Genomic DNA, 24351 nt, shown 5'->3' on the forward strand with positions numbered 1-24351 from the left:
TTTTGCATGTTATTTACAATCTTGATCGAGGAACTATTTGGGATTTTTGAAATATACCTTATGTGATAATTCACAATAATAAAATCAACTTTTTTATTCTAAAAGTAGGACATCAATTTCAAAAAAGATGCGAAAAAAGATAGTTTTTATATTAGGTTCTTTGTATAATTGTATTTATTGGTATGAAATAGCACCTCAATAATATTGGAAAAGTACTTAGATATTTTTCCATCTTGATCACATCATGGTTAAGTGGAATGGTAGAAATTGGCATGGAAAGTTTGTTCCACTAATTTCCAAAGGAAGGCCAATCAGATGTAGAATCTTTTTTTTTTCTTTGGGGGATCCAAGGATGGACCATTGATTTATTGACTGAGCCAAAGATAACGAAACAAAAATAAGGAGAAAGAAAAAGAGTTAGGTTTCTACATTCTACCCACTAACTTCTCTCCAACTTACTCATTTTCTTCCTAGGATTTCACACAATTTGCACATTTATCAATGTATGATTAGATTACATTATTTACACACAGCCCACCACGTGAATTTAGTGAAAAGTAATCAAATTATCACTTATCACGTGTCTAAGTTGTGTCAAAATATGTGATTCTAGACTTTTTGTTTCGCTTAATTTTCTACAACACAAAATTCTAGAGAAGTATAATAAACAATAGATCATGCTTCGAGGATAAAAATGAAGAATTTCTGTTACAGATACAAAATCAACCATCAACAACATTTGAGACAACAAATTTCATAATTTTTTTTTAGAACTTGTTGATAAATCATAATTAGTACTTCATTTACACATAACATCATCACTTATATCACTATTATTATACATCAATCTCAATCTATTTCCCCAATAGTTATTAAAGAAAAAATAATTGTCAAATTTGTTGTGTTATTGGACTTATTGACCAATTTTTCACAATCCTCTTCGTAATTTGCAAAGATTATAAGTATTAAGTATTTTTGTTTTTAATGCAAAATTAAGAACCACCAGTACTGGCCTGTGCTGTTGCTGAAATTTTATCACAAATATCTGGAGAAGAATCGTCGTCAATGCCCACACTTATAGTCCCATTTGTCCTGGCATCATCAAAGCTTAAGTGGGAAAGCAAAACTGTAACCCAAAAAAAAAAGTAATTTTAATTTTTTTTTTTGGCTGAATAGATTATAAGTATAAAATACTATAAATTATGACTACAGCAACATCACCGTTTATAAATGTCAAATTTCTGGCCTGTATTTTGTTTTATGTAAATCTCCTTTTTACCCCAAAAAAAAATCACCTTTTTATAAATAAAAAAGTAATTGTAAATCAGAACTATGGCAGAGAAAAGTCCATAAACAAATGTTATTGAGAAAGCATAGTTGCAAATATAAATAGATCACCATCTATAGAATAAGAGGGAATCATGCACTTGCTTTTATATCCATTAAAACTCCAATGGCTTTTCTTGCATGGCTGAAGGAGAGCTTCCAACCCTTCTTACTCTTTGCATCCATTTTCCTAGTGGTGTTGCTGAATATTTTCTTGAAGTCGAAATCAGGAAAAAGAAAATTCAATCTCCCACCAAATCCTCCAAAGCTACCTATCATTGGTAATCTTCACCAGCTTGGCAACATGCCTCATCTCTCTCTCCAGTGTCTTGCTCAAAAGTTTGGATCAATCATGTACCTTCAACTTGGAGAGGTCCCAACAGTTGTGGTTTCCTCAGCTAGACTAGCCAAGGAAGTAATGAAAACCCATGATCTGGCACTGTCAAGCCGTCCACAAATCTTTTCAGCCAAGCACCTCTTCTATGATTGCACTGATGTTGTTTTTTCCCCATATGGTGCTTATTGGAGGCATATTAGAAAAATATGCATACTTGAACTACTAAGTGCCAAAAGGGTTCAATCATATAGCTTTGTTAGAGAAGAAGAAGTAGCACGCTTGGTATGTAGAGTTGCTGAATCATATCCCAGCACCACCAATCTAACCAAGATGCTTGGACTATATGCAAATGATGTCCTTTGCAGGGTTGCATTTGGGAGGGATTTCTCAGCAGGAGGAGAATATGATCGTCATGGTTTCCAAAAGATGCTTGAGGAGTATCAAGTTTTGCTTGGAGGATTTAGCATAGGAGATTTCTTCCCTTCCATGGAATTTATACACAGCTTAACAGGCATGAAATCAAGACTTCAGAGTACTTTTCAACGCTTTGATAAACTCTTTGATCAGTTGCTGACTGAGCATGCAAATCCCGATAGAGAAAAAGAGGAGAATAAGGATCTTGTGGATGTTTTACTCGATATACAGAAGGATGGCTCTGATGAAATGCCACTCACCACGGATAATATTAAAGCTATCATCTTGGTCAGTGAACACTTACTCTATAAAGTCCCAACTTACAAATTGCTGTTGACTAGTTTTGAGTAATGTCAGATAAATAATTTCACAACATCCAACCTACTTGTCATTGAAGCAATATCAGTTCCATATGAACTCACATTACTTTTATTAGCACCAATCACAAAATGCTACTTCAGGCTTATCTTATTCGTATATTACTGACATGACAAGTTGTCACAGGAGAAATCACTTTTACATATTATCACCAACCATAACATGTCACTTCACTAATTGTAAAATAATTTTGTGATATAAGACTTATTGGAAAGTCTTAGCATGCATGTTACACTGACTAGTATTGTTACTGCAATTGCAGGATATGTTTGCTGCAGGAACTGATACAACTTTCATCACGCTTGACTGGGGAATGACAGAACTTATCATGAACCCTAAAGTTCTGCAAAGGGCACAAGCTGAAGTCCGAAGCATTGTTGGGGAGAGAAGAGCTGTTTTGGAGAGTGATCTGCCTCAGCTACACTATATGAAAGCTCTCATCAAAGAGATCTTTCGATTGCATCCTCCTGCTCCAGTATTAGTCCCAAGAGAATCCATGGAAGAAGTGAACATTGATGGCTACAATATTCCAGCCAAAACACGGTTTTTTGTCAATGCTTGGGCAATAGGCAGAGACCCAGAATCTTGGGAAAATCCGTACGTATTTGAACCAGAAAGATTTATGGGTAGCACTGTTGATTTCAAGGGACAGCATTTTGAGCTGATACCTTTTGGTGCCGGTAGAAGAAGCTGCCCAGCTATCACATTTGGAACAGCAAGTGTTGAGCTTGCTCTGGCTCAACTTCTCCACAGCTTTGATTGGGAGCTTCCCCCTGGTATCACAGCTAAAGATTTGGATATGACAGAGGTTTTTGGCATCACAATGCACAGGATAGCTGATCTGATTGTGATTGCCAAACCACGCTTTCCCTTGGACCATGCAAATGATAATCCAAAGATTTAGTCATCTGTTCATCCATGCCAAAAGTGGAGAAATACAAAGTACTCTGTCAAACAGGAGGAGAAATAGATATCGACTTTCCTAATCAATATGTTAGAGCAAGCAGGGAGGTAGCCTACAAGGTATTATGGAATAAAAATATCTAATGTCTTACCTTAATCTCATAAAATGCATTTCTACATTTGAAACGAGAGCAATACTGAGGACAATTTTTTTTTTTTCCAAATTTGTTAAGGTGCCAAGATGTGAGCTTGATAATGAAACTTCAATTTTATGTGGACATTACTTTATTATGCATCAATCATAATAGATCATGTTATTATGAAAAATTTGTGTCCTAGACTTAGAGAAATAAGGAAACTGGTAATTCTTGAGCTTGCATCAGCATATGAACCTAAAGGTCTGAACAATTCCATTGATTCACACAGTAGTATATGTTAATCACGTAAGGATAAAGAATTTAATTGTGTTACAGAAAGTAATAATCAAAAATCAAGTCAAGCACTTATTGTCTTCCAAGCTAAAGATGTACTGGATGAAGAAATGTAGACACTTTGGTAAGCTAACACCTGCAATCACTAGATCTTCAACCCACAAACACACCTTCATTCCACTCCACTCTAATGGAGGGAAGAGGTGCTTTTTGAGATAAATCTAATTGGCACAAGGAAATGAGGACACATAGTCACCAAGTCATGGACTTTAATTCAATAAGTCATTTGCGTTCCAACCAGCAACAAGACAAGCCCTAGCTTTTCATGGTTCAAAGTGAGTACAATAAATCAGCAAAGGCTAGTGTTGGCATCATCTTCTGGTTTGGTAGAATGCTTAGTGAGATTGTGAATTGGGCAGGGACGGACCCACAGCGGGGCAGAGGGGGCCCATGCCCCCCCCCCCCCCCTCCCCCAAAAAAAAAACTATTATATATATGAAAATGTGTTTGTGCTTGAGACCAATGATTGTTTGAGTGCACTAGATTTAGCAGCACTATTAATGCTAAATTTTGAGCATGTATCATTCTTTTCGTAGAAGCAAATAGATGAAATATACATGGGAGGCATTATTTGATCGAAATAGATGTTAGACAGTGATTGTAAAAGTCTTTGGTACTGAGTCATTAAATTTTGTCTCTGTCACTTTGTGTAATTGTGATTTAAGTCTTTGATTTTGTACATTGAAAATGAGATTGCTGCAAAATTTGGTACAGAATCAATCATAGACGACTTTAAAAATTTAAAAGAGCGTCGAGTTCCATTTTGATAATGTGTTGAATTGTTTAAAAAACACTTATTTTGTATGTTATACTTTGTTGATATTTTTATAACATGAAATGTTTAAGAAATACTTATTTTGTATGTAGTATTTTGTTGAATATGGAATAAATGTTAGTTTTTATTTTCATATATATATATATATATATATATATATATATATATATATATATTGGTTTTAAGCTTTGGCCCCCCTTAGGTTCGAATCCTGGTTTCGTCCCTGGAATTGGGCAACTAGCATGTATACTTTAATGCATAATAATAGAGCCGGCCATCAACCTACCACTACCCTCCTCCTTTTCCTGGGCTTGGGATCGGCTATGAACAAAATATATAACACTAAGCACAGAAACAGATGCCAAGTAAAAACAATTCCTTATATTTTATTGATCTATAGCACTAAATTATATATTTTTCCATTTGAATAAAAAATAAAACAAGAAGTCTCAGTCAATTTATTTTTCTCCTTTTATTATATTTTTCTAAAGGAAAAAAAAAAAGATTAGATTGTTACCCAAGAAATTCGAAGCCCCTGTCAATTCCAGAAAGTTTAAAAGGTTGAGGACCTTCTCTGATAAGCCATAAGATCCTGTGCCACAGAAGATGATACTCATTATATTATTCACCGATTCATGTTTGATCGACAGAAAGCAATAAGAAAGAAAAGGGTATTTATTACTAATCATAAAAATAAGAAAGAACGTGAAATAGAATCATTATAAAAAAGAAGTCCCTCGACCACTCATAACAAATACTTCCTCTTTAGCATTATACATTAGTTCACAAGCAGCTATAGAGATCTGCCAGTGTAATATAGTCCAGAATGAGAGGTGATGAAATAGCATACAACATTCTGTATGTTACACCTATTATTATATTCAGAGTATGATTCTTCAACATCTAGTCAAGTTCTAAATGACTTGCCTCTGTTGCTTGTTTAGGTTGGAATTCATGTTATTCCAAGAACATGAATTCAAACCTAAACAAGCAACAGAGGTAAGTCATATAGAGCCTGACCAAGGGACAACCACTGTCTGGAGAGAGATCACATGGTTTACAAGTTTACAACTGAATTGAATAAAAATTTAAAAAAAAAAAAAAAAAAAAAAAAAAAAAAAAAAAAAACCTGCAAAACTGGAAGTATACATTATACTTGCTTATCCCTTATATTAGTGTTTCATGCTCAGTGATGACTCAGCCTCTCTATGGCTTTAATGGATCGCTAAGATCTCTCCATAAGATAGTTTTTGTGAGAAAATATAAGCATTGACTGGTGAAATCTTATAGGCTAAGAAATTAACTTCTATCACCATTACTAAAAGCCTTTTCAGCCAATGGTTTAGCGTTATTCGGACATTCCTTGAATTTCAAACAGTACCGTCAATTCCACATATTCAATTCTAGATATACAATTATATATATTCACACAATACAAGAATAAGCAAGGCCTGTGTGAAAAGTTGGGGGACATAATAAAACAGACAACATAAAATCTTAGTTGTTATATAGTCTTGAACATAGTGATTTGCTGAGAATAACGAAACATAATCTATACAAAGTCCAAGCCTCCAAGGAAACTTATCCTAATAATTCAAAGAAGGCTCTTGGGCATGAGCATAAACTGCTAAACCCGTCAAGGGTGAACGCACCTAGATTACCTAGCACCTGGTTTTGGTAGGTGGGGTCAGTTAGCCATAAGTCTTACTAGTTAGAGGTGACTCCAAAGGGATATTCTTTTGAAAGGTTCCCTATTTTATTAAAACCCAAAAAAAGTTTTAAAGGAACTACGTTTTCATTATAGTCAACTATGGCATATTCCATGTCATACAAGCCTCAAAACACCAAAACTACTACTATCTTGATGCAATTGAGACATGATATTGATGATAATAAATGACCATTCATGATGTGATCCTTTACCACTGATGCATTAAAACAAAATCAATTATGGAAGGCAGGATAGAAATAGTTGTTCAATACCCATCACAAAAGTTGTGATACGTTGCGACTGAGTTCCAGCATCAAGCTTGTTATCAAAATCAAAGATTGGAATACAGGTTGAGCCTTGAACCCATGCCTTCAAAAGAGGGAAAAGGAAATGATAATTCAGGAGTCATGGTAGAGACATTATTCTTTGTAATAATGTCCTATAAAAAGGAAAAAGGAATAGAACATAGTACAAGAGTAAAAAATTGAGAGAACCAATTTAGCAATGAGAAATATTTACATGAGACTAATTAATCTACCACAATAATTGGATAAGATGTGTGCAATATATGGTCTTTACCACTATTGCAAGCTATCACAACAATCACCAAATAAACTATAAAACACATAAAATTTGTTGAATGATATTGCATGTTTATGTTGAACTGATAAGCATTGAGCCAAAAATAATATTCAAAACAAAAAGTGAAAGTAGACCTGTCCACCATTTTGTGTTCAGTAGAGGAATGAACATCAAGTGGAGTTTCATTAGATAGCTGAATTGCATACCCAGCTTCCCCAGGTGTAGGAACTTTCACTTTTTCTTCCCTGACCGATGAAATACAGTAAAAACATGTTCCCAAGCCTCACAATTTGCATTCATTTGGAAAGAGGTGCTTTGATCATCTCAAAGTGAATAAACTGCAATTGATACAAAGATCAGCATAATCAATTTATCTAAATGATGGCTGCAAAGTTAGGCCTCATTGGCCAAGATATGGCCCAAGAAAGACAAAGGGGTCTTTACAAATCTCAAATTATGCATCTTGCTCAACCTCTTTTACAATGGATATAGAGTCAGAATGTTAAGTGAAGCCCCAAAGAACTGAAATATTAATCTTAAAGATCATACATGTCAAAGCACTCATACCTTTCACGAACTCTTAACAACCAATGCTTTGCAAATAAATGTCTGGTCCAAGATTCTTAATAATTAATTTAATAAAGAGTATCTAAACAATCTTCTTAGTAATTATCATTAAATTTCATTCTAATCGAAAATCATTTCTGAAAATACTACTGTCTACCTATACATGTGGTGCCTTGTTCAGATGAGAAGGGCATTGCCTATGAATTTCCTGGGCAATTGTTTGACAATACTGACATAGTGACATATATCATCTCTTATGTTCATTTCTACATGCCAGTACACGATAAAGTCAACACATTTGGAGAGAGAATCCAGATTATCCCATTTCTTTCACTTGTTAATTTTCCTATCTATTGGCATCTTCCCAAGCAATGTGATATAGTCTATAGATTACAGAACCGCCACTTAATTAATGGAGACCTCAATTATAAGCAGACCCAATAAATTCAATTTTAGGCAGGTTCATGCTAGTGATCAAAACCATAATTCACTCAAAGCAAGACATTGCAATCCTTAAAAACCAAAGTGCTCAGTTAGCAAAAACAACATTTAGTTTCCTTACTAAACCATCTACTCCAGGCTCAAAAGAAAGACATAAATGCTGTTACTTTGGGATTCAAAACACCAGAGCTTCCCATCTCTTCCTGGCAGCAGCCGTATCTTTCATTTGGATAGTACTTCATTGCTGAATTAGATACAAAGACAACCCACATTAGAAACAATGAGCAATATAACCACAAAAGGTCCATTGGTTACTGTGAAAATATAGTAAAAGAAAACTCAATATTGAATCCTAAGCCTTCCATAATTCACTGCATATTCTCTCAGTCAAGCTGATAATTTGTCATCAAGTAAACCAAAAACAATCAAAAAGACAGAAACTTTAACTTTCTTTCCTTTTCTTTCATCTTCTTAGAAACCAAACATAGACAAAAACAAACACCCACAAAAAAATAAACGAAACCCATTAATCAGAACAAGGAAAAGTCGGAAATTTTACATACCAAAAGGTAGGTTTTGCAAGAGGGTCAGAGTTTCAGAGAAAATAGTCTTAAAAAAAAAAAATAATAAAGCAAAAGACACTTGATAATATAAAGTAAGGATATGCTTATCCAGGATAACGTTCTGCTCGGAACAGCATTAATCCTGGTAAGAGCCGCTTCTTTTTGGATTATTTTTCATTTTTTTTGTTTATTGCCACATAATATATATATATATATATATGTGTGTGTGTGTGTATATACACACACACTAGCCTCTAAGTATGCATGTTGTGCATGCACAAAAACTCTTCTATTCTTTTTTTTTTTTTTTTTGTAAACGTTAATAATCTGTATCAATTATTTATCATTTACAACCCTATTTCTAAATGATATGAAAAAAATCCTAAATTTTAGGAGTTCTTTTTTTAATTCAAAATGAAATTTATTATTTGACATTTATGCCCCTATTTCTAAATGAAATTACTCTTCAATAATAAGGGTATTTTTGACATGAAAAAAGTCCAACTGAAGATGGAGAATCCTCTTTTATATATATGCTATTTATAAAAGGATTTTTTATTTGAATTTCATCATTTTACATACTAACATATCCTCACACAAATTTTTAAACTCTCTAAAATACTCATATGTTTTAGTTAAATAATTTGAAATTTTACAATACAAACAGGTTAAAAGAATAATTTACAATTTTTAAAAAAATTCCTAAATTTTAGGTTTTTTCCTTTTTCTCTAAATTACCAAAATTTATTTTAAATTCAAAATTTCAAAATTTTATCAACTCTCACATAGAGAAAGATCCTAAAAATTAAAACATTATTCTATTTCACTTTTAAAAATTATTTAAAAAATACTTACAATTATTTTATATATATATTTTTAGGCAGATGAAAAAAAATAAAAAATAAAAAGAACCTTGTTGCACTCACAAAGTGCGTGTGATAAGGCTAGTGCGTGTATATATATTTCGTTGATAAAAATTTTTTATTATAATAAAGGCCAAAAAATTAACAGAATATTTAAAAAAAAAAAAAATAAGTCTTAAGTGGTAATATTTTGTGTTTGTTTAGCTAATTTACAAATCGTATATACACTCAAACTTTAGCCTATTTTATTTTCGTTTTCGTTTGTATGATTTATATTTTTCAAATAACAGTCAGTTTATTATTTCAACGAAATTGACTCATTTTTTGTGTTTGATTATGATCTTAAAAATTAGTTTTAAAAAAGACTATTTATTTGTAGTTTGACTAGCACTAAAAATTATTGTATCAATATTTATTGTTATTGAAAAAATTATATGAAAAACATTTTCTTTTTTAAACCATTGAAAAGCCTTAAATTGGAAAATATACCCTAAATTTGCAATCCATGCAAAAAGTTAGAAAGGAAACTAATTGATTTGAGTAAAAAATGTAATATGACACAAAGTCAACGATCAGTTTATGAAGAGAAAGTGTGGGCAAAGAGCTTTTGCAGAAAAGCAAGTTTGATTCCCTTAGGCTGCGTTTGTTTGAGTTTAAAATATTTTTCGAGTGGAAAATAATTTCAGGTGAAAATATTTTCGGGAAATGAAACTATTTTCTAGTTTTTGGTTGCATTTTAAAAAATACTTTGAAAAATATTTTTTGGTGTTTGGTTGTGTTCTTGAAAATACTATAGAAAACACATTTTCTACTTGTTGCTCACATTTTCTCAACTTCCAAACAAATATATAATATCATTTCTCAATAGATAAACACAAAACAAACAAAACCCAACAAAAAAATTCATCAAATCCGGTCAAATTGAGAGAAGAAGGAAGAGAGACCGGTGCAATTGGGTTCTATCTCGTGGCGGAGGGGACTGGGTTTGATCTCGCGGCGGAGGCGACTGGGTTCGATCTCATGGAGTGGTGGGTTCTTCGGAGTGGTGGGTTTGATGAATGGGTTCGTCGGAGTGGGTTTGAGGAATGGGTTTTCTGGTTTCAGGGATGGGTGTGGTGGGATGCAACCAAATCAGGTTGAGTTTGAACAAGAAAAAATGGAGGGGACAATGAAGTTGGAGGGGATTTCAAATGACGCCTTGTGGTTTGGGCATTGCTCGACGAAGATGGAAGGGAATTCCAGCGAGGGTGGGTTTGAACAGATGGGTCGTAGGTGTGTGGATCGGAGAGGGTTGAGCTCGGACTGGCGTGAAGGAGAGAGTGTTGAGCTCGGACTGGCGTGAAGGAGAGTATGGAGCTCGACTGGCGTGAGGGAGAGTGCGAGAACCCAAGAGAGTGCGTGAGAGGTGGAAATGAATTCAAGGTAAAATAGAAATGGAAATGGTTTTACGGGTGGGAAGGGATATTTTACGGTCAAAGTGTAAGTGATTTTCAATTGACCAAATTTTTAGTTGCTGCCAAACACACGTAAATGTGTAAAATATTTTCTGAAACTGATTTACCAGTTAAACAAACGCAGCGTTAGGTTGTGCTTGTAAGAAAAATATTAGAATAGGTTCTAATAAATGTCAAACATGTTTTTTGTGTGGTTGTTGAAATATTTTAAGAGTAAGTCTAGTGCCATAAATTTTTTCACAATATTGTCACAATTTTGCTACATGGTAACTCGTGAATGGTAAAATTATGGACCTACATGGACCTACTATTTTATTTCCACCACTCAAGAGTCGCCATGTAGCAAAGTTGTGATAAAATTGTAGAAAAGTTTGTGGTACTAAACTTACTCATATTTTAAATTTAAGAGGGTTCATCCGTCGTAATTTTTAGAGATCTTAGGCTATTGATTTACTAAAGATTTTGATTTTGATTTTTTTTTTGAGAAGGTAGCATTTCAAACATATTGAGTCCACTCTATGATGATTGCTCTTTACAATCAGGTCAATACACCATTTGGTTTTTTATATAAGCGATGATTGAACCTTAAATCTCTTATTCGATGACAAAAAAATTTACTTGTTAAGCTCACTGCAACTTTTGATCTTTGAGTTGAGTGTGATCTTTGAGTTGAGCATGAATTGAGGTGGCAAAAGGTAGAGGTCAAGCAACCCATGCCTTCTAAAATCAATTCACAAGATTCTTCAAAAAATATACAATAAAAATAAAAAATCCCTACACAAAAGGTAAAGGTCATGCCCACTAAAATTTACATCACTACTTTGCTAAAATCTGCCTTGAAATCCATCTTGTTCTATTTTTCAAAAACATGGACCTCAACGTCCTATTGCTCACAGTGGCGGCTCTAGGAATTTTTCTCAAGGTGTTGCTTAAAAAGCATAAATTATACAATCTAATAAAAAGAGAAATTCATGTATTGACAACAACAACAATAAAAAATACATGCAAATACATAAAGTTTACAATTGCCTTCTACGAGTTTTTATATTTTGAAATTATTGCATGTTAATCTCATTATCAATACTACAAACTACATCTCTTTCAATGTACACAACCTAGCAATCATTCATCTACTGAATGTAGAAAAAATTATGCATCAAAATTCAATTTTATTGGTATAAAAAAAATTGAGGGTGTTCCCAATTTTTTTTTGAAGGGTAGACAAATAAAAAATTTTAAATTAATATATATAAAAAAAAATTCAGGTCAGGGTGGTCCTAGACCACCCTGGCCTTACTGTGGCGCCGCCCCTGGCTTCTCATGGTGTTTCACGATTAGTATTGGAAATGAATGTGTGAAACCACCTATTGGAATACTCTAGTGCGGCACGAAGCCGCTGACACCGAGTCGGCTCCTATGCCGCTAGCTATGCCCTGCTATGTCCCCGAGCACAATTGAGGTTCCATATATAGTCACTCATGAGCAACTCAAGTGAACCGCCCTACCTAACTTCAACATAGGGACAAAAGGGAGATTTTATCCAATTCCCTTTGGACAATAGGCACACTCATCTTTTATATATATATATATATATGTGTATGTGTGTGTGTGTGTGTGTGTGTGGAGGGGGGGGGGGGGGCGCACGCTTATCCTACCTGACTTGTTATAAGAATTTCCCCTAACCATCAAAGTCTCACTAATTGTGTCCCCATGTGCCTGCTTCTCTATCTTACTGTACTCATTAATAGTCAAGGCATTGGACACACCATCAAATTTAATCTCATCACCTGGTGTTGTATTTGTACTAAATTTCAATCCAACTCGAAGTTGTGACTTGTGAAGACGCTGGATAATTTCTTTCTAGTAATATGATGATTCTCTGTGGGATGGAAAATAATGACAAAGCTTGGGTCCAAAATGTACCATGCACTGTGGGTTTTAGCTAGCTCAACTGGTAAAGTCTTGGTCTGATGATAAATAGCTATCTTCAGGAGCGGACGCCATAGGTTGAGACTCTCTGTAAAAAAAAATGTACCATGCACTAGATCTAGATATTTTTCTTTTGGGGTTGGTCCAAGGATGAATGTTACTCTACTGACTGGACCAAAGATAACAAGAAGTCGAAAATGAAAACATAAGGAAAAAAGAAAAAAGAACAAGTTTCCATCCACTGACTTCTCAATAATTTTCCACATAGTAACTTCACTAATATCTTCTGCACTCTGCAGCACATTCTCCAGGAGAGGTTTAGAAAAAGACAAAGTTTAACTATAAAATTGGTTATAGTCTTAGGTTACAACTTTACTCATTATTTTTTTATTGGAGGTGAATTTTGACAAATTCATCACTAGATTACATCTTTTTCTATGTCCTCCATACTTGCAAAATTTTTATAAAATTAAAAATCAATAGTTATGTAATCAATAAAGTGTTTAAATAGCAAGTTTTTATAGTTCAAAATTATGCATAAAATATAAGCTTATAGATCATATAATAAATAATATCTGATTGACACAAAATTTAACATGTGTGTTAAGAATGTAAAGAAGATGCAATTTAACGATTAGATCTTTAAAATATGTAGTAAAATTTATTTTACTAAGTAAGATTGTAATCTTAAGCTTTAACCAATTTTGTAACTAAATTTTATACTTAAAAAAAACTAAAAGATCAAGGTAATAGGGTTAATAACTTCATAATTAATAGGAAGTGCAATACTAGGTATCTAAAAATTTTCATTCTTTTCATAATTTACTATAGTGACAAATTCTGATGGTAGTAATAGGATTTTTCATCATGAAGAAAAATGTGTGTCCGAAAAGCTTGTAATAGAAATTCAAAACTATGGCAAAGAAAAGTCCATAAACAAATGTTTTAGAAGATAACAAAGTTTCGCTACAAACTTAGTTTGGCTACAACTCTACTCAATATCTTTTTATTGAATGTGGATTTAGAAAAATTTATCATTAGATTATATTTTCTTTTCATATCCTCCATGCTTGTAAAACTTCTAGAAGATCAAATGTTTGAATTTCAAGTTTTTTTAGTATAAGATTATGTATAAAATAAGTTTATGAATCGAATAATAAATAACATCATATTGACATGAAATTTGACAAGAGTGTTAAGGACATAAAAAACATGCAATCCGACAATTAAATTTTTAAAATATGCCGTCATGTTAATTTTTTTTAGAGGGAGTTATAACCAATAGCTAAGACCAGAACCAAGTTTGTATAGCCAAACTTTATCTTTTGGAGAAATCACAGTTTCAAAAATATAATTTGATGACCATCTACTGAATAAGGGGAATCATTTACTCTCTTTTATGTCAATTAAAACTCCAATGGCTTTTCTTTCTTGGCCAAAGGAGAGCTTCCAACCCTTCTTGCTCTTTGCATCCATTTTCATAGCGGTGTTGCTGAGTCTTTTCATGAAGTTGCAGTCAGGGAAAAGAAAATTCAATCTCCCACCAAACCCTCCAAGGCTACCCATAATTGGTAACCTTCACCAACATGGCAACATGCCTCATCTCTCTCTGCAGAGTCTGGCTAAAAAATTTGGACCAATCATTTACCTTCAACTTGGTGAGGTCCCAACAGTTGTGGTTTCCTCAGCTAGCCTAGCCAAGGAAGTGATGAAAACCCATGATCTTACACCATCAAGCCGTCCAAAAATCTTTTCAGCCAAACACCTCTTTTACAATGGCACTGATGTTGCATTTTCCCCATATGGTGCTTATTGGAGGCATATTAGAAAAATATGCATACTTGAACTACTAAGTGCCAAAAGGGTTCAATCATATAGCTTTGTTAGAGAAGAAGAAGTAGCACGTTTGGTATGTAGAGTTGCTGAATCATATCCCAGCACCACCTATCTCAGCAGGAGGAGAATATAATCGCCGAGGTTTCCAAAAGATGCTTGAGGAGTATCAAGCATTGCTTGGAGGAGTTAGCGTTGGAGATTTCTTCCCTTCCATGGAGTTTATTCACAGCTTAACAGGCATGAAATCAAGACTTCAGGACACTTTTCAACGGTTTGATAAACTCTTTGACCAGTTGTTGACAGAGCATAAAAATCCCAAAAGAGAAAAAGAGGAACAAAAGGATCTTGTGCATGTTTTACTCGATATTCAAAAGAATGACTATGATGAAATGCCACTCACCACGGATAATATTAAAGCTATCATCTTGGTCAGTGAGCTCTCTCTTTCACTTCCCTCATTGCTATGAAGTCCCAACTGATTGAATATAAACCCTCTTAAGTTTTAGCATACAGATTACTCTATTCCTCAATTAAATTAAATTATTTGATTGCATGACAATAAATGATAAATTCAATCATGTGATTGAATTTAATTGAGAAACTTAAGGTATAACACTAAGGTTGCGTTTGGATACTTGAATTTAAATTTGAATTTTAAAGTGATGGATTTGAAATGTCTCAATTCCAAATCCATAAATATTTAATTATGTCATATGGATTTCTAAAATTCTATGGGTTTTGAATTGCAGGACATGTTTGCCACAGGAACTGATACAACTTTCACCACCCTTGACTGGGGAATGACAGAACTTGTCATAAACCCCAAAGTCATGGGAAAAGCACAAGCTGAAGTACGGAGAACAGTTGGAGACAGAAGAGTTGTTTTGGAGAGTGATCTGCCTCAGCTGCACTACATGAAAGCTGTAATTAAAGAGATCTATCGGTTACATCCTCCTGCTCCAGTATTACTCCCAAGAGAATCCACGGAAGAAGTGAACATTGATGGGTACAATATTCCAGCCAAAACTCGTTTTTTTGTCAATGCTTGGGCAATAGGGAGAGACCCAGAATATGTTGGAAAATATGGCTAAATAAACAAGTTTTGATTCAACAATACAAACCCTAAAAAATTTAACAATGACAAAAATAAATAGATAGAGTTAGAAAAATCTCACAAACTATAGAATCACGCAAAGTCCGTTGTCTTTAAAGGTTAATTCGTGCCACCCGGAGTAGAACTCGGTGCGAATGGCTCTCTTGGCCGAACAACCCCCCAAGATTAGACTATAGTAATTTCCTCAAGTTGATCACACACTCAATCAAGAAGAACTAGGAGCAACCTTACTTGCCTTTCCTTTTCTAAAAAAAAATTGAAGCTGAAATTTTCTGAGCTGAAATCTTTGTGCAGCAAAGAAAAAAAACAGAGCAGAAAACAGAGGGATACGGCTGGAGAAGAAGAGAGAAATTATGTGTGTTGAATAGTATGATTTTTTAGGGTTTTAAGCTAAGATGTGAGGGCTGCTGGGCTGTGCACCAACGGCTACTATGTAGCCAACGGGCTGCTCATTAAATGCCCCAACGGGCTGTAAATTAAATGCCCTAACGGGCAGAATCAGATTGGGCTAAGACAAAAGGAAAGAAAAGGAATGAGGCCCAAGAGAGATAAAGACAAGTCCAAGTTCAACCTAAGCCCAACTCTAACCCTTAGCCCATTTCTTTCAATCTACCACTCAAGGTGCTATGGTTTATAAACCTATATGAGAGCTCATCTCTAACCAATGTGGGACACAAGCATAGATTAAGAGTTTGAAACACACTTACTCCAACAATCCCCCACATGTTACAAACACTAAACTAGGAAAGGTAATAAAATCAAGAAGACATGCATCAATATGGTACCATAAGGTTTTAACCATACTTAGGATAAATAAGTAGGAACTACTAGACAATGGTAGAGTTAGACTCTTTTAACCAAGCTATTAGATAACCAAACTTACCACCCACATACCTTTCTTTACTAAGGTTGTTCCATAAGCGGATTGGCGCCTTATACAGGCCATGCGCCATTGGGTTTCATGAGAGCTCTAGAGACCTACCCAAGTCTTATAGGAAGCGGCACAACTTCCACTCCCACATAGGTGGCATCCATCAAGAGTGTGTGCAGTACACCCCATCCCAACAGGTAGGGACTATGGATCCATTAAGAGCTAGAGCTCAACCTCCAACAATCTGCAACTTAGCACTGTCTCACACCATAGGGATGGACTCATCACTAATCTCCTCAATGAGATAGCGGAACACATAAAACTGACAGTCCCCATATGGACCACAAATGACCTCTACCCATTTAATCCCTTGCGTGGAATCACCCATCATAGAGGTTGGGCATTGGCCATAGTGTCACAATTTGGGTATCAGTCCTATCCCCCTTGATGTCTCACTCACCGGCCTTCTTGCTAGTGGCTTGGTCAAAGGATCAGCCAAATTCCTTTCTGACCTTACAAAGTCCAAGGACATTACACCATTATCAATGAGTTGCCTCACAATATTGTGCCTCCATCGGATATGTTAACTTTTCCCATTATAGATTTTGTTCTTAGCACGTGCTATGGCAGCCTGGCAATCACAATGCATGCAAATAGAGGCAATAGAGTTAGTATACAATGGTATATCAATTAACAAACTCCTAAGCCACTCGGCTTCGGACCCAGCCTTTTCTAAGGCTACTAACTCTAATTCCATGGTGGATCTCGCTATACAAGTCTGCTTAGATGATTTCCAAGAGATAGCCCCTCCAGCTAGTGTGAACACATATCCACTACTAGACTTTACCTCATCTGTATCAGAAATCCAATTAACATCACAATATCCTTCTAATATAGCAGGATAACCACAATATGACAAACCATAATCAAAAGTGCCCTTTAAATATCTTAATAGTCTAGATATTGCATCCCAATGTTTAATACTAGGATTATGAGTATATCTACTCAATCTACCAACAGCATATACAATATCAGGGCGAGTACAGTTTGTCAAAAACATCAAACTACCAATGATTTGTGCATATTTATCTTGTGAAACACTATCACCACGATTTTTAAACAAGTGAACCTTACAGTCAAAAGGAGTAGACATAGATGACATATCAAAGTGTTCAAACTTTTTAAGAATTTTCTCTACATAGTGAGATTGCAATAGTGTAATGCAATCATTATCCCTAAGGATCTTGATGCCCAAGATTATATTTGCCTCACCCAAATCTTTCATATCAAAATTAGAGGCAAGAAAGTGTTTAGCATCATGCATAACATCAAGACTAGTTCCAAATATAAGTAAGTTATCAACATATAAACATATAATAACACCTTCATTATTAATAAACTTGCTATATATGCATTTATCGGCACCATTGATCACATACCCATGTGTAAGCATAACATTATCAAATTTTTCATGCCATTGTTTAGGTGCTTGTTTTAAACCATATAAAGATTTAACCAACTTACAAACTTTACGTTCTTGTCCAAGAACTACAAAACCCTCGGGTTGCTCCATATAAATTTCTTCTTCTAAATCACCATTTAGAAAAGCAGTTTTAACATCCATTTGATGTACTACAAGTTTGTAAATAGAAGCAATGGCAAATAAAATTCTAATAGATGCAATTCTAGTAACCGGAGAATAAGTATCAAATAATCCACATTATGTTTTTGCTTATAGCCCTTGGCTACTAAGTGAGCTTTAAACTTATCAATTGTACCATCCGGTTTTAATTTCCTTTTAAACACCCATTTGCAACCAATAGGTTTAACCTTGGGTGGAAGCTCAACTAATTCCCAAGTATGATTAGACATAATAGATTCTAATTCATTATTAATTGCTTCAAACCAAAAAGGTGCATCTACGGATTTAATTGCATCATAGTAACTTACAGGTTCATCTTCAACAACATAGGCAAGGAAATTGTTACCGTAATCCTTTTCCTTCCTAGCTCGCTTGCTCCTTCTTATTTCTTGCACATCATCAACAAAGTCATTAGAAATTTCAATAGAATCATGCAATACTTTTTCCTTATTTTTCAAAGGAAACACATGCTCAAAAAATATGGCATTTTCGGATTCAATAATAGTGTATGATTCTAATATATCACTTTGGATGACAAGAAATCTATAGCATGAACTACTGCAAGAATAACCAATAAACACACAATCACATGTTCTAGAACCAAGCTTTCTCCTTTTAGGCTCGGGTAGCATAACCTTAGCCAAGCACCCCCACACTTTGAGGTATTCCAAGTTAGGCTTACGCCCATCCCAAAGTTCATAAGGAGTTTTACCGGTTTTCTTATGGGGTACTTTATTTTGAATATGACAAGCCGAAAGAATGGCCTCCCCCCACATGTTGGAAGATAGCCCAGAACTAACAAGCATAGCATTCATCATCTCTTTAAGAGTTCTATTTTTCCTTTCGGCTATTCCATTAGATTCCGGTGAATAAGGTGGAGTTACCTCATGTATTATGCCATTTTGTTCGCAAAATTCCTTAAAAGGATTAGACTCATATTCACCACCTCTATCGGTTCTAAGTCTTTTAATTCTTTTATTTTTTTGGTTCTCAACTTCACTTTTATACTTTATAAACATCTCTAAAGCTTCATCTTTGGTTCTTAGTAAATAAAGTTTAGTGAACCTAGAGTGGTCATTAACAAAGATCACATAAAATGTTTTACCACCTCTAGTCATTGTGTGTTTTAAATCACCCAAGTCACTATGTACCAATCCAAGAAGCTCGGTTTCTCTTGTTATGGATTTACAAGGTTTCTTGGTGATTTTAGTTTTGGCACAAACTTCACATTTGTCCATATTAGCTTCATTTAGTGAGTTAATAATTCCACATTCTTTCATTTTCTTTATATAGCCAAAATTAACATGTCCAAGTCTACCATGCCAAACATCAATGGAATCAACTAAGTAAGCACAAGAAGATGAACCACTTTCATTAATAACTTGATCAACATTAAGTACAAAAAGACCTTCATCATCATAGCCCTTACCAACAAAGACTTCATTCTTAGTTAAGGTAACTATGCCACCATCAAATAAGACTTTAATACCGGCTTTACCAAGTAAATGTACCGAAATGAGATTATGTCGAAAGTGAGGTACATGAAGGACATTATTGAGTGAAAGAGTTTTACCGGAAGTTAGCTTCAAGAGTACCTTCCCTTTACCACTCACCGGCACGGACCTATTGTCCCCAACATAGACACATTCGGTTCCTTCCGCCATAGGAGTGTAGGAACTAAACTCCTCTTTGAATGCACCAATGTGTCTTGTACAAGCCGAGTCAACTACCCATCCCTTCACTTTTGTCACCAAGTGTGCCTCACACACCACGGCCGCAATGATCTCTTCGGTTTGCACCACATTTGCCTTATTTGATGTAGAGCCTTTGTTGTTGTTCTTATTGTTGTTGAAGTTCCCCCTCGCCCTACATGTTGCCACATAATGACCTACCTTACCACAAATAAAACAATTACCCTTTTTCTTTTGGATTTGAGGATTTGAGCCATTTTTATTATGAAATTTTCGTTTTCCTTTGAAATCATGTTTCTTATTATGTTGTGGAGGTCTAGAGGGTCCTCCCTCTACAATATTAGCCTTGGAAGTAAATTCCTTAGCTCTAGAAACCTTTTCCGACATCCTATTTGTTTCTTCAATTTGAATATCAACGATAGTTTGTTGAAGATTCAAATAGGTTCTATGGTGGCTATACCGGTGTTTATACTCTTTCCAAGAGTCCGGCAACTTAAACACAAGGCCATGAGCCACAAACCTCTCGGGTAAGACATCACCCTCTTTAGCTAAGTCGGATACTAATTTTTGAAAATCTTCAATTTGGCTAGAAACACTTTTTTCCTCAACCATTTGAAATGACATAAATTTAGCCGTAGCAAAATTTTTAGCACCCTCATCCTCAAACCCATAACGACCATTAAGTTCATCCCATAAATCTTTAGCACAAGTAAAATGACAATAATTATCAAACAACTTGTTAGATAAACCACACTTAATAGTATGAACACATAATTTATTTGTTTTTTCCCACTTTGCTATATTTTTAGGATCATCTTCGCATTTAGGCTCATAAAGAACCCGATCAATTTCGGTAAATTCCAAAATGGGCAAAACCCTTTTCTTTCCAACGCTTAAAATTATTTCCATCAAAAGCCTCAAGCTTTGTAATTTCCGAAATGAACTTAACAGAATCAACAACTTGTTTCTTCATTTTTAAAACACACTAATCAACCTTTAAAATTGTTGGAAAATATGGCTAAATAAACAAGTTTTGATTCAACAATACAAACCCTAAAAAATTTAGCAATGACAAAAATAAATAGATAGATTTAGAAAAATCTCACAAACTATAGAATCACGCAAAATGCGTTGTCTTTAAAGGTTGATTCGTGCCACCCGGAGTAGAACTCAGTGTGATGGCTCTCTTGGCCGAACAACCCCCCAAGATTAGACTATAGTAATTTCCTCAAGTTGATCACACACTCAATCAAGAAGAACTAGGAGCAACCTTACTTGCCTTTCCTTTTCTTAAAAAAGATTGAAGCTGAAATTTTCTAAGCTGAAATCTTTGTGCAGCAAAGAAAAAAATAGAGCAGAAAACAGAGGGATACGGCTGGAGAAGAAGAGAGAAATTATGTGTGTTGAATAGTATGATTTTTTAGGGTTTTAAGCTAAGATGTGAGGGCTGTTAGGCTGTGCACCAACGGCTACTGTGCAGCCAACGAGCTGCTCATTAAATGCCCCAACGGGCTGCAAATTAAATGCCCCAATGGGCAGAATCAGATTGGGCTAAGGCAAAAGGAAAGAAAAGGAATGATGCCCAAGAGAGATAGAGACAAGTCCAAGTTCAACCTAAGCCCAACTCTAACCCTTAGCCCATTTCTTTCAATCTACCACTCAAGGTGCTATGGTTTATAAACCTATATGAGAGCTCATCTCTAACCAATGTGGGACACAAGCATAGATTAAGAGTTTGAAACACACTTACTCCAACAAAATATTGGGAAAATCCAGATGTTTTTGAACCAGAAAGATTTATGGGTAGCCGTAGCACTGTTGATTTCAAGGGACAGCATTTGGAGTTGATACCTTTTGGTGCTGGTAGGAGAATCTGCCCAGCTATCACATTTGGAACAGCAAGTATTGAGCTTGCTTTGGCTCAACTTCTCCATAGCTTTGATTAGGAGTTTCCCCCTGGTGTTACAGCTAAAGATTTAGACATGACAGAGGCTTTTGGCATCACAATGCACAGGATAGCTAATCTGATTGTCATTGCGAAATCACATTTTCCTTTGGAGCATGCAAATGATAATCCAAAGATTTACTAAGTTCACAAGTGGACGAGTTCATTATTAGGTCCACAAGTAGATGAGTTCATCCCATGGGGATGCCTTAAAATTACTAAGTCCATAAGTGGACAAGTTCATTATTAGGTCCACAAGGGGACAAGTTCATCCCACGAGGATGCCTTAAAATTACTTAGTCCACAAGTGGACGAGTCCATCATTAAGCCTAAAAGGGACAAGCGGATGCATATCACAAGATAGAAAATCAACACAAGAGCATACTAGAAAGCTACGGGTATAATATATTAAATAGACGCCATAAATAATAAAAATATGTTTACAACAAAAGCCAAAAGATAGAAGGGCACTTAACATAAATAAAAATAAAATAAAAAATAAATAAAAAACAAGAAAATTGAGAAAAAGGAAAACTAGGATGAAGGGGCATCATGCATATGAGGGTTCTCGTCATCTTTAGCAGGAGAGTTCTGAGCATTTGGGGTAGAAGGGTTGTCGGCATCTTTGAAAGGATCCTCAATAGACGAAATAACGGGTCTCTCCAAAGCAGCTTAAGCAAGCACGACATCGTCATCCTTGAATCCCTAATCAGCAAGAGTAGAATCCTCAGTCTCCTTGTTGATGGTGTCGCCATCAGCAGGGGTCATCGGTAGAGGATCATCCATGGTGACGTTGGATAAGTCAAGGTTTGGGTAGACGGACCCCACCTGCTTCAAGCAATCGTCATACCCGTCACCATAGTACACTGCACAAGCATCAATGAATGGCTAGGAAGCCTTGAACTCTGCTATGGCGTCAGCCCTGGCTGTCTCCACCTGCTCAACAAGAGTCGTCAGCTCCTTTTCCATGCTCGCCTTTGCCTCTTCTGCCTTTCCTCGTAGATCGGCTTCCTCTGTCAACTTCTCCTTCAAAGCCATCACCTCCTTGTTAAGGATACGGAGGGTTGTCTTATATTGCACTTGTTCATTGGTCAGGGTTTCACCTACAAGCGACAGAGGTATTCTAAGAACCTATTCGACGGGTCTCTCTATAGAAGTGACGTCTGACTAGAAAACATAAGTAAAAAGAAAAAAGTGACGAAGGGATAGAACTTACGAGATTAGCTGACGACTCTGTGGAAGCGATGAAAGCTGCAAATTGACAGCAACAAAAGTGACAGGACAACAGCTCGCTCTCTTAAAAGACTTGCAAGGGTGAAATAAAGGAAAATGAGAGGAGGAAGAGAACTATTTAAAGAATGAAGAGCACGATAAATGAAGCGACGCTATTGTTCAAAAACGAGGCCAATCGGCTTATGCCATGTGTCCCAGCATTTAATTAAAGCTACTCAGAGAAGTCATTAATAAGCACTCTTATTTTTTCAACAAATAAATAATAAATGAAAGGAGAGCTATACTCGACAACCCGTCAGCTTAAACCGACGGAGTCATGGAATAGGGGGTAGTTGATATGGATATCCTCAAAAGATAAACTCGTTGCAAAGAAGCTGACGAGATGAGCTCGTTAGCTTCTTGTACAAGAGAACTAGCACGACAAGTCCGCAAGCCGACGAGTCCATAAGCTGATGACATCGCCTCAATACCCGATGGCATCTATGTAAAACGACGGAAGTAGGGAAGCCGACGGGATGAAGATTATGACGAGTCTAGCGTGGCCTTGTTTGATCTCCACGAATATCTATACAAGTAAATATCTTGTACCCCACGATTAACCTTACTCAAGGAAATCCCTACAAGAAAAGGATCCCGCAATATACGCGTATTAATGAGGATCTTCCCTACAAGGAAAGTTCTTCTCCGCCAAGAAACGAATGTCTACTCTACGCTACTATAAAAACCCCCAAACCCTCACAAACTAAGGTATGCATAATTCACCCTAACTCTAGCACTCTAAAGTTGTAAAGATCTTTAACTTGACCTTCGGAGGGTCTTTAATTCACCCACACCAGTACTATCTATAGGGTCTTCAACTTTTTGTGTTGTGCAAGTCTTATCTAGATCACGTGGGGACCATGTAGCTCACTGATGATTTTCGGCATCATCAATTAATATTTATTAGAGGAGAGAATAAACATGAAAGAGAAGGGAGTAAAATAATGTGCACAAGAGAGAGAGAGAGAGAGAGAGAGAGAGAGAGAGAGAGAGAGAGAGAGAGAGTTGTAGTTATGTTAGGTCTTATCAAGTGGGTCTTGCACTTTTCTAAATATTTAAAAAAATGTTATTGAATAATGTTATTTGAAAACTGAAAACTAGTAGGGGGAGTTTTCCAAATTCAGTGTTTAAATACCCTAAAATGAGGAACGTAACTCAAACACTCCTAAATGAAATCTCTTACCAAATGCGTTAATTACTTTAACTTTAAACTTTGCTTTCTTTTCTTTTATCTTCTTAGAAACCA

The 24351-nt window shown here is 35.5% G+C and overlaps 1 protein-coding gene and 1 pseudogene across 1 annotated transcript; both read left to right on the forward strand.

The window, feature by feature from the left end:
* Nucleotides 1-1296: 1296 nt before the first annotated feature.
* Nucleotides 1297-3359, forward strand: LOC142630194 (cytochrome P450 71AP13-like). Its single transcript, XM_075804157.1, has 2 exons — nucleotides 1297-2365; nucleotides 2718-3359. Exons 1-2 carry the CDS (start codon nucleotides 1454-1456, stop codon nucleotides 3357-3359), a joined length of 1554 nt encoding a protein of 517 aa, XP_075660272.1. The 5' UTR covers nucleotides 1297-1453.
* A 10774-nt stretch (nucleotides 3360-14133) lies between these two features.
* Nucleotides 14134-21978, forward strand: LOC142632998 (cytochrome P450 71AP13-like; annotated as a pseudogene).
* Nucleotides 21979-24351: the final 2373 nt, after the last annotated feature.

Source organism: Castanea sativa, chromosome 4 (assembly GCF_040712315.1).
Source record: "Castanea sativa cultivar Marrone di Chiusa Pesio chromosome 4, ASM4071231v1".
Taxonomy (NCBI): Eukaryota; Viridiplantae; Streptophyta; class Magnoliopsida; order Fagales; family Fagaceae; genus Castanea; species Castanea sativa.